Source organism: Artemia sp. Qi Xiang Cuo, chromosome 3 (genome assembly GCF_049724085.1).
Source record: "Artemia sp. Qi Xiang Cuo chromosome 3, ASM4972408v1, whole genome shotgun sequence".
NCBI classification, from domain to species: domain Eukaryota; kingdom Metazoa; phylum Arthropoda; class Branchiopoda; order Anostraca; family Artemiidae; genus Artemia; species Artemia sp. Qi Xiang Cuo.
In genome coordinates, this window is record NC_142796.1 from 16,090,894 (window position 1) to 16,105,826 (window position 14,933).

Below are 14,933 nucleotides of genomic sequence, written 5' to 3' on the forward strand. Positions count from 1 at the left end.
CCCTTTGTCCCCATTATTACCTAATATTTTTGTGGAGAATATTGAAGCAATAGCGTTAGATTCATATTTTTTTAAATATATTTTTGGGGCCGGTATATGGATGACATAATTTCAGTATGGGATTATGGGGAGGAGGAATTACAAGGATTTTTGTAATATCTTAATTGTTTGGTGGGGGGATTTAAATTTTACTGTTGAATTAGAAGATAATAGGAAACTTCCTTTTTCTTTATGTTCTTCTTTTAAAAAATGAAAATAGTCTGGATTTTAAAATTTACAGAAAACCGACAAATAACAATAGATTTTTGTCTCATAGTTCCGGTCACGATCGCCAAGTAAAAATTGATTTGATCATTTCTTTAACACACCGGATCTTTAGTATTTGCTCTCCAAAATTTTTTGAGGAGTTGTCTTTTCTAAGAAAAATACTAATAAGCAACATGTATCCAGAGTGATTAATTGACCAGACTTTTTGAAAAATAAGGAAAAAGGGTTCTAGAGGTTTCTAAGGAAGTCTCGGAGACAACTCGGGAGAAGGATGTTTTTTGTTCCTTACCATATGCACCCGGGTTAAGTGAAAAATTAAAAGAATTTTTCAGAGTAATGGCCTAAGGGTAGCTTTAACGAGCAATAATACTTTGGGTAGTTTCTAAATTCTGGGAAGGATCTAACTTCATTGAGGCAACAAAGTGGGGTTTATCAGATCCCATGTACTTGCGGAAGCTTATATGTGGGAAGTAGTAACCAGAATTTGGAAATGAGATCATTACACCATAAAGATTCTATTTCTTCGGGTTTAAAGCAAGATTCTAAGTCTGAAGATTTTACTTCACCCCTTTCAGAAAATATTTTCAATTTTCCAGACCATTTTATTTTGTTTGAGAATGTCTCTTTGATTTCTAGACATCGGGGTTTAAAGCAAAATTTTGGTGAAACTTGAAATAAAGAAAATCTTATTCAAGAATATTGCTTTGAATCTGGACTTTGGGCTGAACTGTATTTATGGAAATTTATTAAAACCTGACTGAGTAAAGTTAAATTCACCCAATGTAGTTGACCTCTGTCCAAATGTTATATCATTGAACGTTAATGAACCCAATCCAAGAAGGTCAAAGAGGCTAGCTTCCGCCTTTGCCTTGAAAAGAATTAGAGAATTAAACAATATGTAGTTTATTTGATTTGGTGTATAAACTTTCGTTTTAATTTGTTTTAGTTTAGTTATACTACTGATGACGGTCACTGTATATGTGACCGAAATATCTAGTATTTTTGTGACTGTCTATACACTGTCTATTAAAAAAGATTTTATCTCTATTTTGAACTTTTATTTTATCCTCAGGGTCTTTGAATCACATTATTGATTATCAGGTACTACGGTCACTACTATCTCTGGGTCATACAGGTACTATGGCAATACCGCTTGATATGGAAACTCAAAGTGCCCCTAAACAAAAATTCATGAGATATTTGACTGCTGTAGGATTTGAAACTGAGATCCCGTGCATAAAAACATGACCCACCAACCAGCAGAGCTAGCAAACATTTGTTAATATGTTTTTCTAAGTAATATATTTCAAAGTTTTCGAAAAAGTTCCACATGTATACATATGATTAGCCCGAATCCTCTCAAACTTCTCAGTTACTGCAATCAGTCAGAAAGGTAGAAAATTGGACAGCATCTGTCTAGAATTTAAGAGGTAATGTTGCATAACTTTAGCATAATCCTTGAAGTCTTTCTTTCCACAATAATCACAATACCATTGAACAAGAAAAAACAAAATCGATAGAAATTTTTCTTATCTAACGATGCAGTATCACTACTAGTCATCCATTGAGTAGGTTCCCACCTAATATGATTGCTTTTGAAATTTCTCAGAGGTAACATTCCGCCAATTTCTATTTTATTGCTCATCAGCTATTTTAACAAATATCTCACTTCATTCACGGATTAAGTATTTTATGAGGATACTTAGGACACCCAAAGTCTTCCAAATTTAAAAGAGGTATTTCTTGTTTACACTGTTTTAACAATAATTTGTCTGTGGTGACATCCCTCTTCAAAAATACAACTTTAACAACCCTAAAATCTCACACAGGAACGATTTCGCTCTGGTCAAACGAGACTAATTTCAGCGTCATAATAGGGCATTATTGGTCATTCATGCCAACCTTGTTTGTTAATGACATTTAATGCTGTATCGTACAACATTGTAGATGAAATGAAACTAAAGAAAATTATGTAGATCATGCTTTACATTCCAATGGTGAATGTCTACTTCTTCAAATTTTTCATTTATCACTATAAAAACAAATTCAAATATTAGGCAACAATAAACATTGGGTAGACTGACAAACTTATCGTTAATAATTCCGAACATTATCAACTGATATGTTTCTACAAACTAAAAAACCATCCCCGTTTTTGTATTTTCAGGAGACTGAGTTTCCATGGCAACCGAACACGTACCTTTTGGATTATTTGTAGAGAGAAAGTTTTTCAGAACTATGGTGAAGCCGTACAACATGACGTTCGTAATTAGAGACCGATTTTGTGCGATATTTTACCTTTCTAACCGATTGTAGTAACAGCGAAACTTAAGAGGCTTTGGTCTAATCCTAAGTATACATGCGGAACTTTTTTGGAAACAATTAGAATGTACTGCTTAAAAAATATGTTAACTAAATTTTCCAGCTCTGTTGGTTGTTGTGGCATGCGTTTATGCATGGAATCTCAGGTTCAAATCTTACAGCGGTTAAATGAAATTGTTTTTTAGGGAGACTTTGAGTTTTCATGGCAATTGTACGTGGCGTCATAGTACCTGTAAGACCTACAGATAGAGGTGACTGTAGTACCTGGTAATCAATAAATTGATTCAAAGACCAAGAAAAAGGATTTGTTTGTATATATGCGGAACTTTACGACCGGGGAATCTCCACTTGTACCTGCAAGGCTATGACAAAGTCAGGGCGCCATTTACTGTTCCAAAATTCATCTGAAAATCCAGCTTATAACCACTCAGTCAAAATTGCGCAATGATAATCAATACATTTATTGGTAGTATTTCGATTCGCTCTTGTATCCTAGGAGAAAAAACTCTTTAAATTTCTTTAAGACTGTTTAAGTAACACCGGCTGGAAATGACCAACTGACGCATGGGGCAACCGTAAACATTATGAGTATAGGGGAATAGATGGTAGCAGTAGGAGGACCGTCGTAGTATAGGAAATCTTTGATGAACCTACTAAAACACCTGCTGGAAATGACCAACTGAGGCATGGGTCGTCCGTAGTAAACATTATGACTATAAGGGAAAAGTAGGAAAGAAATGGCAGCAGTAGGAGGACCATCGAAGTCTAGAGAAACTTCGATGGGCCTATTAAAATACCTGCCAATAATTGCAGGTTAAATCAGAAAAAAGAAAAGAATAATGACCATGGGCCTACTAGTAGTAATCATGGCCTACTATTTATGTACTACCTATGAGACTCTACTGTTAGTTGATTGGTTGATTAGTGAATTTTGAGTATATCAAATTTGGAATAATGGTATATTTGTTTTCTATGTTTATGAGACTGCCTCTTTGAACAGCCTTTTTACAGGCTCTTGGGTATCCCAGAAGCGTATTATTTTGATATACATTCCGTAAATACTTTGGTCAGTAAATAATTAAATAGCATAAAAAAATATATTCAAAAATCATACATTAAAGAATAAAAACCTATGCAATGAATAATAAAAAATTGTGTAAGGAATAATATTGATGAATGAGAAGGATTTGGCTAGTGTGGACTATCCCCAATCGGGGTATAGGGTTAAAAAGCTTGGTGACTTACTCAACTTTATGCTTTCTGTCTAGTTCTAGATTGTCAAGTTCTACTGAGAGATTACAAGGAGGCCACCCTGGCCACAAAACTTTGATATCTCTACCATGCAATAACGATCCAACAATGTCTATTCTAATTCTTAATGCCCACATAGTATTCAACCAGACACAAAGGGATTTGATGCGTCGAGTAAAGCTTTCAGATATGTAGATAGGGTGGTTCAAGCCAACAGCTTTGGTTGAAGGGTAGAGCAACTCTATCTAAAAGATCAGAAAAATGTGTAAATAAACTCCCAGAATTATTAAACAAAAAAGGGCACATTAACAAATTCTCATCCCCTCCATCCTTTGCTGGTCAGCCAACAGAGTTAAATGAGTGAAAACTGGTATATTTAAACTAGGTCTTAAAAATAGCTAGTTTAAATTATGTTTTGTGCAATACATACTTTTTTTTGTAAATTACTACATGTTAATTAATGAAGTAATAATTTCTGAAAACACGTACTCAATATAGTATTGTGAATTCTTGAGCACTATTTATCATTTTCCATGTTTTAGGGAGTACGATAATTTGATTTACTTATAGAGATCTTTTATGCATAGTTGAATGCCATACATTTAGATCTGTATTTACTACTACTTTAATATTTAATTACTTACTACTGATAGCAATGACTCCCCACCGCTACTGTCCCTCTGATCCTGTGCTAAAACTTATTTCTCTCTCCCTAATACTCTGTCTCCCAGTTTCCACTTGCCTCTCATCCCCTTGTCTTTTTCATATTCTTCCGTAAAACTTTGCCAAAAAACAAAATAGAAAACAATTATGTATCCTAGACGAACAAAACTTTCTACAAGGACATTTTTATCTGTTAGCATTCAATAAACGAACAAAGGGGTGAATTGAAGGCTAAATTAAGAGACAAACAAAAGGGTAAAAACCCATGGATAAGAAAACGGATAGTAGAAAAGGGGGAGAAGAATTATAATCAAGAATAAAGATAAAGCAATTGATAGAACACCGAGTTAGCAGTGAATTGCGGTAATAATCTATATCTATGATTCAAAGAGCTTGAATAATGACAGTAACACATACTAATGTACAAAACACACAGCTTAGGGTACCTTTATAGCTATTTTTTTGGAAGAAGGGTATGGATGGAACCTCTTAAACCGTCAATTTTAAACCTTGCTCATATGATTTATTAGTTGTCCTTTTTTAAAACTCCCTTTTTAAAAGGATTTCATCAACCATATTACTCGTTATTTCATAATTTATAATCTTCCTTTACACTCATTCCTCACTTCTTTCATTTTTCACGAGGACCTTTCGTGTATTTTATCAATAAACAACCTAAAGTAAACTTCAAAAGTGAAGCAATCAGCAAAAGAGAAGCAATCAGAGAAGCAAGGCGCATTTACAAATGGTTTCCCTTCATGAAAATAGCTGATTTGCCATTTTAAAGCAATTGAATGAACTTCCACGACAACAACAATTAACTTTTATATAACCGACTTTTAACTAGCTCCCGCAATAACAAAGATCTTGAGATAGCATGGGTTTGGACCACGTCCCTCCATAAACCATAAAATAAAAGTTCAAAATAGGGATAAAATCCTTTTTAATAGACAGTGTATAGACATTCACAAAAATACCAGATATTTCGGTCACATATACAGTGACCGTTATCAGTAGTAAAACTAAACTAAAACAATTTAAAACAAAAGTTTATATAAGAAATCAAATAAAAATACATATTGTTTAATTATCTAATTCTTTTCAAAGCAAAGGCGGAAGCTAGCCTCTTTGACCTTCTTGGATTCGGTTCATTAGCGTTCAATGATATAACATTTGGACAAAGGTCAACTACACTGGGTGAATTGAAATTTACTCTGTCAGATTTTAATAAATTATCGTAGATAGAGTTCAGCCCAAATTCACCTGTATCCCAATTCAAAGCAATATTCTTGAATAAGATTTTCTTTATTTTAAGAGTTTCACGAAAATTTTGCTTTAAACCCCGATCCCTAGAAATCAAAGAGATATTCTCGAACCAAATTAAATGGTCTGGAAAATTGAAAATATGTTCTGAAATATATATTTTCAATTTGTGTTTTCAATTTCACTTTGTATTTTCAATTTCAATTTGTAAACTTTTGTTTTAAATTGCTTTAGTTTAGTTTTACTACTGATGACGGTCACTGTATATGTGACCGAAATATCTGGTATGTTTTGTGAATTTCTATACACTGTCTATTAAAAAGGATTTTATCCCTATTTTGAACTTTTATTTTATCGTCATGGAAAGGCAGTTTGGTCTCTGAAATTATCTACTCCATAAACCATTGAAAGGCTAAACCAGTAGTGTAGTATGTAATACTCCGACAACACATATATCCCTTCGAATCCCGGTACCGGCACTTCTTTAAGCTATTGGATATTTGACACAGCTTCTGCAAGGAATTGTTCAAGACGTAGATGTTATTGTTTAAATTTTACGCCCAGGTGGTTGTTACGTAATAGATGTAAGGGTTGTTTTTTCTTCAATATTTCATTTTCTTCAAGATGTCTTCCCCTCAACACCTTCTCCATGTAGCTAGTCAAGTGGGAACCCCAGGATCTAAAAAAATTGATCATAATACCCCCTCGAGACATTTTTTTTTCTTTTTCTTCAAGTCGCTTCAAGATGTTTTTCTTCAAAACATTTTTCAAGACGTTTCAAGAAATTTTTTCAATAAATTTTTCTTCAAGAAATTTTTTAAGACGTTTCAAGACGTTAGTCTAATGTTTACATATGGAAATTCAAGCGACATTGTCACGCAATTAACTTGGCACTATTTAGTTATGCTTAAACTACGCAAGTGTTATTGATTACATATGAAAATTGCAACAACCTTGTCAATGACGTCTGTTTTCTACGTGAATCCTATAGCCCCTAAGATTATAATAAAAAAACAACACGCACGCACTGAGATATTAGGTGTAAGTACGTATCAGAAAGACTGCAAGGGGATGGTTTTTCAAATGAATGTATCGATCTAAATTAAGAAGCAAGCTAGCATAAGAATTCATGAAGGGATGTTAGCAGATGAAACTTTCTTGTGGTAATTAAGGGGATAAGGACTTTTAAAGACTGTTGTAATTAATTTTTTTTTGACACAACCTAGACAAGGACAGATTTCTTGTAAATATACTATGATTATTCAAGAAACATGTCAACGATTATTTTTAAAGTGATAACGCAAGATGACCATTTAACTCGATGACAAGATGACCAATTTTTATTTTATTACGAATGTAAGACCTAATTCAAATTTTCTGTAAGATTACCCCATTGATGCAAATGATAAAAACATTGGATGAGATAACAAGAAATGAATTACTGTCGATGGATCATGATTGTTCTTAGTACGTGGAACTCTGTGGCCCGTGTGACTCCTGGTCCCATGGCCTTTCTTACCCGAAGGACCATTACAGTCCAGGACAGTCCCAACCAACTTTGATATCCCATGGTTGTTCTTGATTCCGTGGCAATCAACTTGTATTGATCTTGCGAAGATCAGTACAAGTTGAATCCCACTGATCTGTCACCACTAATCCTTATTGATGATCACCTACACGTGGAAGAAGAAATCTAAAAGATGAAGACAAAGACTTTTATTGTACATACATTTTGCTTATTATTAAACAAATTTAAGAATATAATTAAAACTATTCTCAGGGCACTGAAACCAACATTATACAGGTAGGAAGGGGTATTTTCCAAAAAGAAATAATTCAATCGAAGATTTTCTACATAAATTCTGAGAAACTTAATGTAGGCCTATGCATAGCCAAAACATAGAGAAACAAAATATAGTAGTGTATGAAAACAACAGCTTTTGGTCGATAAATCTTGTTATCGCTTCTGATTTGGTCTGAGAACCTTTTTAATCAGACGAGAACGAGTTTTGATTTCTCTCAAAAATAAACTGAGACTCAACACTAAATCAGTCATTCAAGCTTGGAGAATTTTTGAAAACGGCCATAAATTGATCAATCACAATTGGAAAACCAGTTTCACATCCCATCTTTTGAAATAAATAAATATAAACTTAAACGAAAATTCCCAATAGCGTTTCTTCCGACATAAAATAACTGTATAAACTAAAATTAACCATATAAAATTTAACAAAAACTCCCAATAACGTTTTTTCCAAAACAAAATAATCGTAAAAACTAAAATTGACCGTATAATTTTAAACAAAAATTTATATAGCGTTTCTGCAAACCAAAAACAAAACTATAAACTAAAATTCACTGCATAAACTTAAACCAAAATTCCCAATAGCATTCCTTCGTACAAAAAATTACCGTATAAACCGTATATACTAAAATTGACCGTATAAACCTAAATACAATTCCCAATAGCGTTTCTTCTGACAAAAATAACAATATAAACTAAAATTGACCGTATATTTTGTATAAACTTAAACAAAATTCTCATATTGTTTCTTCTGACAGAAAAACAACTGTATAAACTAAAATTGACCGTATAAACTTATAAGAAATTTCCCTAATGTTTCTTTTATAAGATATTACCATATAAACTAAAAAAACTAACCCAGAGCCCCCTCGGGACAACCTTCAGAAGCCCCCACACGTCATCCATCCAGAGAGCTTCCAATTTCAATGAATTTGCGAACATTGCACCCCATGAGCTACTTAATATGGTCTTTTGATAAGGAACTTGTGATTATCCATGCCCCATACCAGCCCAGAACCCCCACAAGGGCCAACCTTTGGAGATGGTTCCACGTAAGACTCCAGGACCCCCCCCTCCCCCCACCAAAAATATCAATAAATTACGTTCTAATGAGGGATTTGGGGAGGAAAACTGTGATCCTCCATGCCCCCACACAGGTCAATGTTCTAGCCATGGGAAGCCAGAGTGGTTTTGAGCCCTACTCATAGTAATTTCTGCTCGTTTTGAATTCAACTCGATTATTTATTGTGTTTTCTGTTCGTTTTGAATTTTATTTATTTATTGATCCTGATTTGGGGTAGTTTTATGCTTGGTGGATTATTTTATTTTTGCTCATTTTCGGTTTATTACGTTTTGAAGTTTAAGTTGTTATAAGTTTTTTTAATTTAGCATTATAAAAGCCTGAATAAGCACACACAAATGACAAAAGATTGTCTCTGGTACACCAAATTGTGTCTCGTATAATTTTAGACTGGCAATATGATGTCTTAATAACCTCCAAATATTGCAATTATTGTAAAAGCTTGAATCAGCACACAGAAATGACAAAAGATTGTCTTTTGGTACACCAAATGGTGTCTCGTATATTTTCAGATTGATTATGAGATATATTATTAACTTCCAATATATTGCAATCACTGTAAAAACCTGAGTAAGCAGACAGAAATAACAAAAGATTGTTTTTGGTAAACCAAATTGTGTCCCGTATAATTTCAGATTGGAAAGGAGATATCTCAATAACCTCAACCTAATTGCAGTCACTGCAACTGCCTAAATAAGCACACAAAAATGAAAAAAAGATTGTTTCTAGAACACCAAATTGTGTCTCGTATAATTTCAGATTGACCATGAGATACCTTAATAACCTCTAAAATATTGTAATCACTATAAAAACCTGAATAAGCACACAAAAATGATAAAAAATTGTCTCTAATACACCAAATTGTGTCTCGCATAATTTCAGATGGGAAAGGAGATATGTTACTAACCTTCAAAAATTGCAATCACTGTAAAAAAACAGAATAAGCATATAGAAATGACAAAATATTATTTCCGTCACACCGAATTGTGTCATGCATAATTTCAGATTAACAATAAGATATCTTAACTGCCTCCAAAATATTGCAATCACTGTAAAAACCTGAGTAAGCAGACAGAAATAACAAAAGATTATCAATGGTACATTAAATTGTTTCCCTGTAATTTCAGATTGATAAGGAGATATCTTAACAACCTTGAAATATAATGAAATCACTGTAAAATCCTGAATAAACACACATAAATGACGAAAGATTGTCTCTGGTACACCAAATTTTGTCGTATAATTGCAGATTGGCAATGAGATATCTTAACAACCTCCAATATGCTAAGGAGAAGGAATGCTAAGAAATGAAAACAATGTCAAGGAGAATTTTTCAGGCTGAACATCCACAAGAAATTTAACGGGGAGGGGGATTCTCAGCGGGGATAACTCTCTGGATTAAATTTGACGGGAGGGGGGAGTTCACCTTACGTTGAATGAAATCTCTACAGATGAGGTTTCTGTAAGGGGGAGGGGTATATTTCATATAGTATGAGACAGATTTACTGGCATTATTTGAAAAATGAACATAACTTATTCCATATATGAGTAGCATTAGGTCAATATAAGTAAGCAGGCACATAGGTAATCCATACAAGCGGGCTATCATTCAAAGCGGACAGTATTATTTCAATCTAAGGTAGCGGACAGGTAGGACATTACTGTGTCAATCTAAGGTAGCGGACATGTATGACATTACTATGTCAATCTAAGAGAGCGGACAGTACCCCCTTATTGTTTTTTAATCTAAGGAAGCGGACAGTCCTCCAACCATTCAAGCAGGCTATCATTCCAATCATACATTTAGTCAATCTGATGGGGCATTTCCATCCATACAACTATAGACATTAAAAATCCATATAACCTTTATACATATACCATTAAAAAAACACCAAGCACATATTGACTAATAATAAGTCGATATTTTATGTTGCAATTATAATCAGCCTTCTATGAAAATCATGGTGCTCATAGTGCAATGATTTTGAATAAATTTCATGTTTCTCTTAGACTCATGGCTGTTTTTCACACCCGTGTGGTTTTTCTGGTCAGTTTATATGCATTCGTTGGTTATGAAATTCCATGTGTTAAGCAATGTGTTAGGCGTGTTTTTTTATGTTACGCCTTGAGTATGGGTATAAAAACTCTGATAGCGAGTTATTTTCTCAGTTCGAAATTGGCATTTGAAAAAACATGATGTTAGAATTGGCATTTGAAAGACGATTAAAATCGTCTTACATAACTATTGAACTGATCATTCCCTGGAATATTTTGAACTGTGTATATTCATAAGGGGGGATTTGTGACTTGGAAAACTTTTTTGGAACAAGTCAATGCTAATAAATTGTTCTTAGAAATATATATTGCCAGAAACCCTCGCATATCGCCTTATGAATTAACAATTAAATGAAATTAGTAGTAATGTGTAAAAAGGTTTGATCGTGCCCACTGAATTCATCAATTATTTATCTGATGTAAGAAGCGAATGTGAGGCCTGAGATTTCCTATAGTAAAAGAATAATGCTATAGCCATCTGAACCAACATATCAATGATATTATTATTTTTTTAGAAATACATTCTAAGCAATAGGTTGTAAGCATTTACAATACCATTAAATTGTATGTGTTTGTATATCATGTGAAATGTCTAGTTTTAGTTAAATATCCTCCCGACTAGTTTTTCTTGAACTTTTCAATTCAATTCGTGAAATATTTTTTAACCTTGAGCTTCAGGGGACGGTAAAGAGCAATATCAAAACTAAAAAGTGCGTAAACACTGCCTTTTAATGGTTTGCGAGCTTAACCCATAAGGCATATCTTACTTATTTTTGATTCTGAACATTTTTTTTACAAAGTTTTTTCAACTTTTTGTTCCATGTCTTAAAATCTTATTAAACATACATCTAGCAATACAAAAATTGACCGTGATATTTTAAAAGTATAAAATGAAGATGATATAAATGTATCCGTCGTGAGTTTTTCTATTAAAATAATAATATTTCTAGTGACCTTTTTTTTCTTTACTTACCTTTTTATTATTGAACTGAAATTTTGCACCTTTTTTTTAATGTATTAAAATCTTATCAGAAAAAAAAGAATGAAACTTTTGAATTAAATTTTAAATCACATTCTTGTGCTTACCCTACTCCTCTTGACGAGAACTGACGGTTATCATTCAATATTTTTTCATGAAAAAAAACTTAATTTTTTTTCAAGGATTTCTCAGAGCTCCTCCTACCCGCAAACAAGGCGAGGGGGGACGAATCAGCCCCTGTGGTCAGAGTAAAGAGGCTTACAGTTGTACAGTATGGTCGTTGTCAAAGACCATTAGTCATCAGACCTGACATATACCAAGCAACAGCCAACTATAATGATGCCATGCCAACTGTGCAAGCTGTAGCCCCATCCATAGAAGCTGAAATCTGTCAACCTGATGTACCCATGGAACCAGTCATCCCTTTCCGTGATTACGAAAGAAAAATTGAATCTTCCCTCTCTCGTATCTCTGTGCGTATCTATCCCAGTGTGCGTATTATAAAAAAAGAAAAAAGTGAGTTATTAAGTGTGTGTGTTTGTGAACAATGTTTTAATGACAAAAGAACACTTAACGTTTCAACGTTAGGATCTAACGTAAATTAAGAAGTAAAAAAAGTAATAATAGGGTTCCCCTTCTATAGTTTTAGGTTATTAAAAAGTGAAAATATTATTTTTTCAGCTACATAGAAGTGTCTCATCCCAATAAATAAAATAACAAAAGAATAAAAAATGACATTTCTCATTCATATACAAGGTAATACTTGAAGCATAATATTAAACATATACAAAAACATGCATAAATACATACATAAATGCACACACACATACACACGCACAACTACACACACACGCAAATACACAAACACACACGGACAATCCAAATATTCTTTTTCGGGTAAAAGAAAAAAAAATCTTCACATTCATTTTTTAGATAAATGTATTGGAACTCTCACTGCCATCAATCCTAAGTACCAACATCTTATTTGAAGACATGGAGATACCGTTAGTAACACCACCATCACAATTCCAGGATAATCTCCATGTCGAGTCAGATGTATCCAAAGAATGGATTGGAGAGTTTTTAAATGATTGTTTTGGTGTTGGGAGTAGTAGTATGCTACTCCCAAATATAGTGGATAGTTCCATTAATGTTTCAAGTACATGTACAGGGGATTATAATTCCATTATATTAATGGATAATTCTATTAATGTTCCAAGTATATCTACAGGGGGTAGAGCTCAACCAACTACCCTCAAATCTCAAGGTATATTAGAGAATGAATCCTGATACACTCGAGGTTTTGTTGAATGAGCTGGGGGATTTCAAACCTCACAGCATCCCCACCGTTGAACAAATTGGTGAGGGACATGAAATCCCCATAACGCCCCCTGTCATGTCCAATTTTAATTTACTGACTCTGCTTGGTACAATGTATATGTTTATAGGACTGAGTTTGGGGATCCATTGAATTCGCTAACATCGAGTAGCAAGATTCGAGCCCTTATTGAAAGAGTGATTCGGGAGGGAGGTGGGAGGGATGGGATTAAGGCTGCCATCACACAAAAAATTATTTATTTATATAAAAAGGCAGATGAGGTGTATTAGTGTTATTTACATAATGAAATACTAGCACTTCATCCGGACCTGAATAATTTTGAGGGAGTTTTTATGGATTGTGTTGAAAGTATAGTAACAACATTGGATATTTATAGTGAGGTGGGTAGTGGGTCGGTGGTTTTACTTATTCAGAGTTTGGATTTTAATGTGGGCAAATTTAAAAAAAAATTTTTTAAGGGGGGGTGGGAGGGGGGCGGTGGGGGTATAATATAATGAATATTTAAAGGGGTTTAATGGTGTAAAACGATTTTGTTTCGATACAGGGCTTCAATGCTTCAAATTTGCCTTTCTTGTGGCAGCTCACAAGCCACTGCAAGAGAATGCTAGTAAGACATTGTTGGACGATTACGCAGTTAATGGGAGTCCAAACTTCTCTATAGTAGATTTTAATTGTTTAAATTAACAATATCCAGTAATACTCAATGGGATAAATATTCTTGAGTGGGCTAATGCACATTTAAAGATTGGTGTTACTGTTTTACAATATGAAACAGAGTTTGAGGAGGATAAGCGCAAAAAGGGGGGTATATTTCCAGTGAGGGTTCCGTCCATTGAATCGGTGGAACATAGGGTTTGGCTTCTTTACAACCCAGCCAGTGAACCCGATTCAATTGGAAATTTTTTCCAATACCAAAAATTAGTCTGGTTTTAAGTGAGGGTAAAGGGAACAAAGGGGGGGGCACGCCATTATTGTCCGACATTTCTTTCCAGATTCCGTTCAGAATTTAAGTTAAATAATCATATGAAGCCTTGCAAGCGTCACAGATGTCAATTTGTGCTAAGGGTTAGCGGTGAGAGGGCCATCTTACGATTTAAGAACTTTCAGAATTCACTCCAACAGAGTGACAAGGCTGCCTTAGGCCGCGAAGCCGCCCTCATAGATGTTTATGATCCATTGAATTCAAATCTTGTTTAAAAACATGAGGCATTTGCAGTCTCTTATGCTCACGCACAAAGAAACTCGTGTAAATCCATGCAATTGGTAGGGGTTAATCGGTATATGGGGATACCGATTCACTTTTGCTAAAAGTTAGAACAGCAAATTTATTGAAAGATTTGGAAAAAGGCGCGCATATTAGCTTTCAAATGGACTTTACCAATTGGAACGAGTCCATTTACCCGGAGCTAGTGAAGCGCCAGGCCCCAAATCAGTTACTAATGTTGAAATCAGAGACGGGGAGTGACTTGATTTCCAGTGGTGTGCCTGCAGGTCCGAAGGTGTACTGTGTGCAAACACACAATGAGGTAATCAAAAAAGTCTGCAAGGGGGTGCCAAGACACTACATGAATCAGAATTTCGACATGAATGTTTAAAGAAACTGTGTGGAAAGTAGTATAGTTCCAAGAGCGAGTCATGGCGATTCACTCTTTAAAACTTAAAAACTACACAGTTTTAGTGGATAAAATAGCCATGTTTCCCGTATCGAATTAAGTATATGTGTGTGCGGATGGTGTGACGTTGCTACCCCGCGGAAATTATCTAACTTCTGACCGAGGTGTATGTCAAGATTATAGAACTCATCTCGGTCGGGAAAAAATTAAATAGTAAATGGTTGGGTGGTGGGAACCTTTCTTATAGATTTTTTCCCCCAACTCAGCAGTGGTTATTATTATTTTTATTTTCTATC

At 34.2% G+C, this 14,933-nt stretch overlaps 1 protein-coding gene across 1 annotated transcript in view; it reads right to left on the reverse strand.

The window, feature by feature from the left end:
* The window catches only part of LOC148953806 (mitogen-activated protein kinase kinase kinase 4-like), a 177,483-nt gene that overhangs the window by 89,053 nt on the left and 73,497 nt on the right, over nt 1-14,933 (reverse strand). Inside the window, exon 3 of the mRNA XM_089085910.1 lies at nt 3,835-4,085. Coding sequence (XP_088942036.1) covers nt 3,835-4,085 — 251 coding nt within the window. The remainder of the gene's footprint in view (nt 1-3,834; nt 4,086-14,933) is intronic.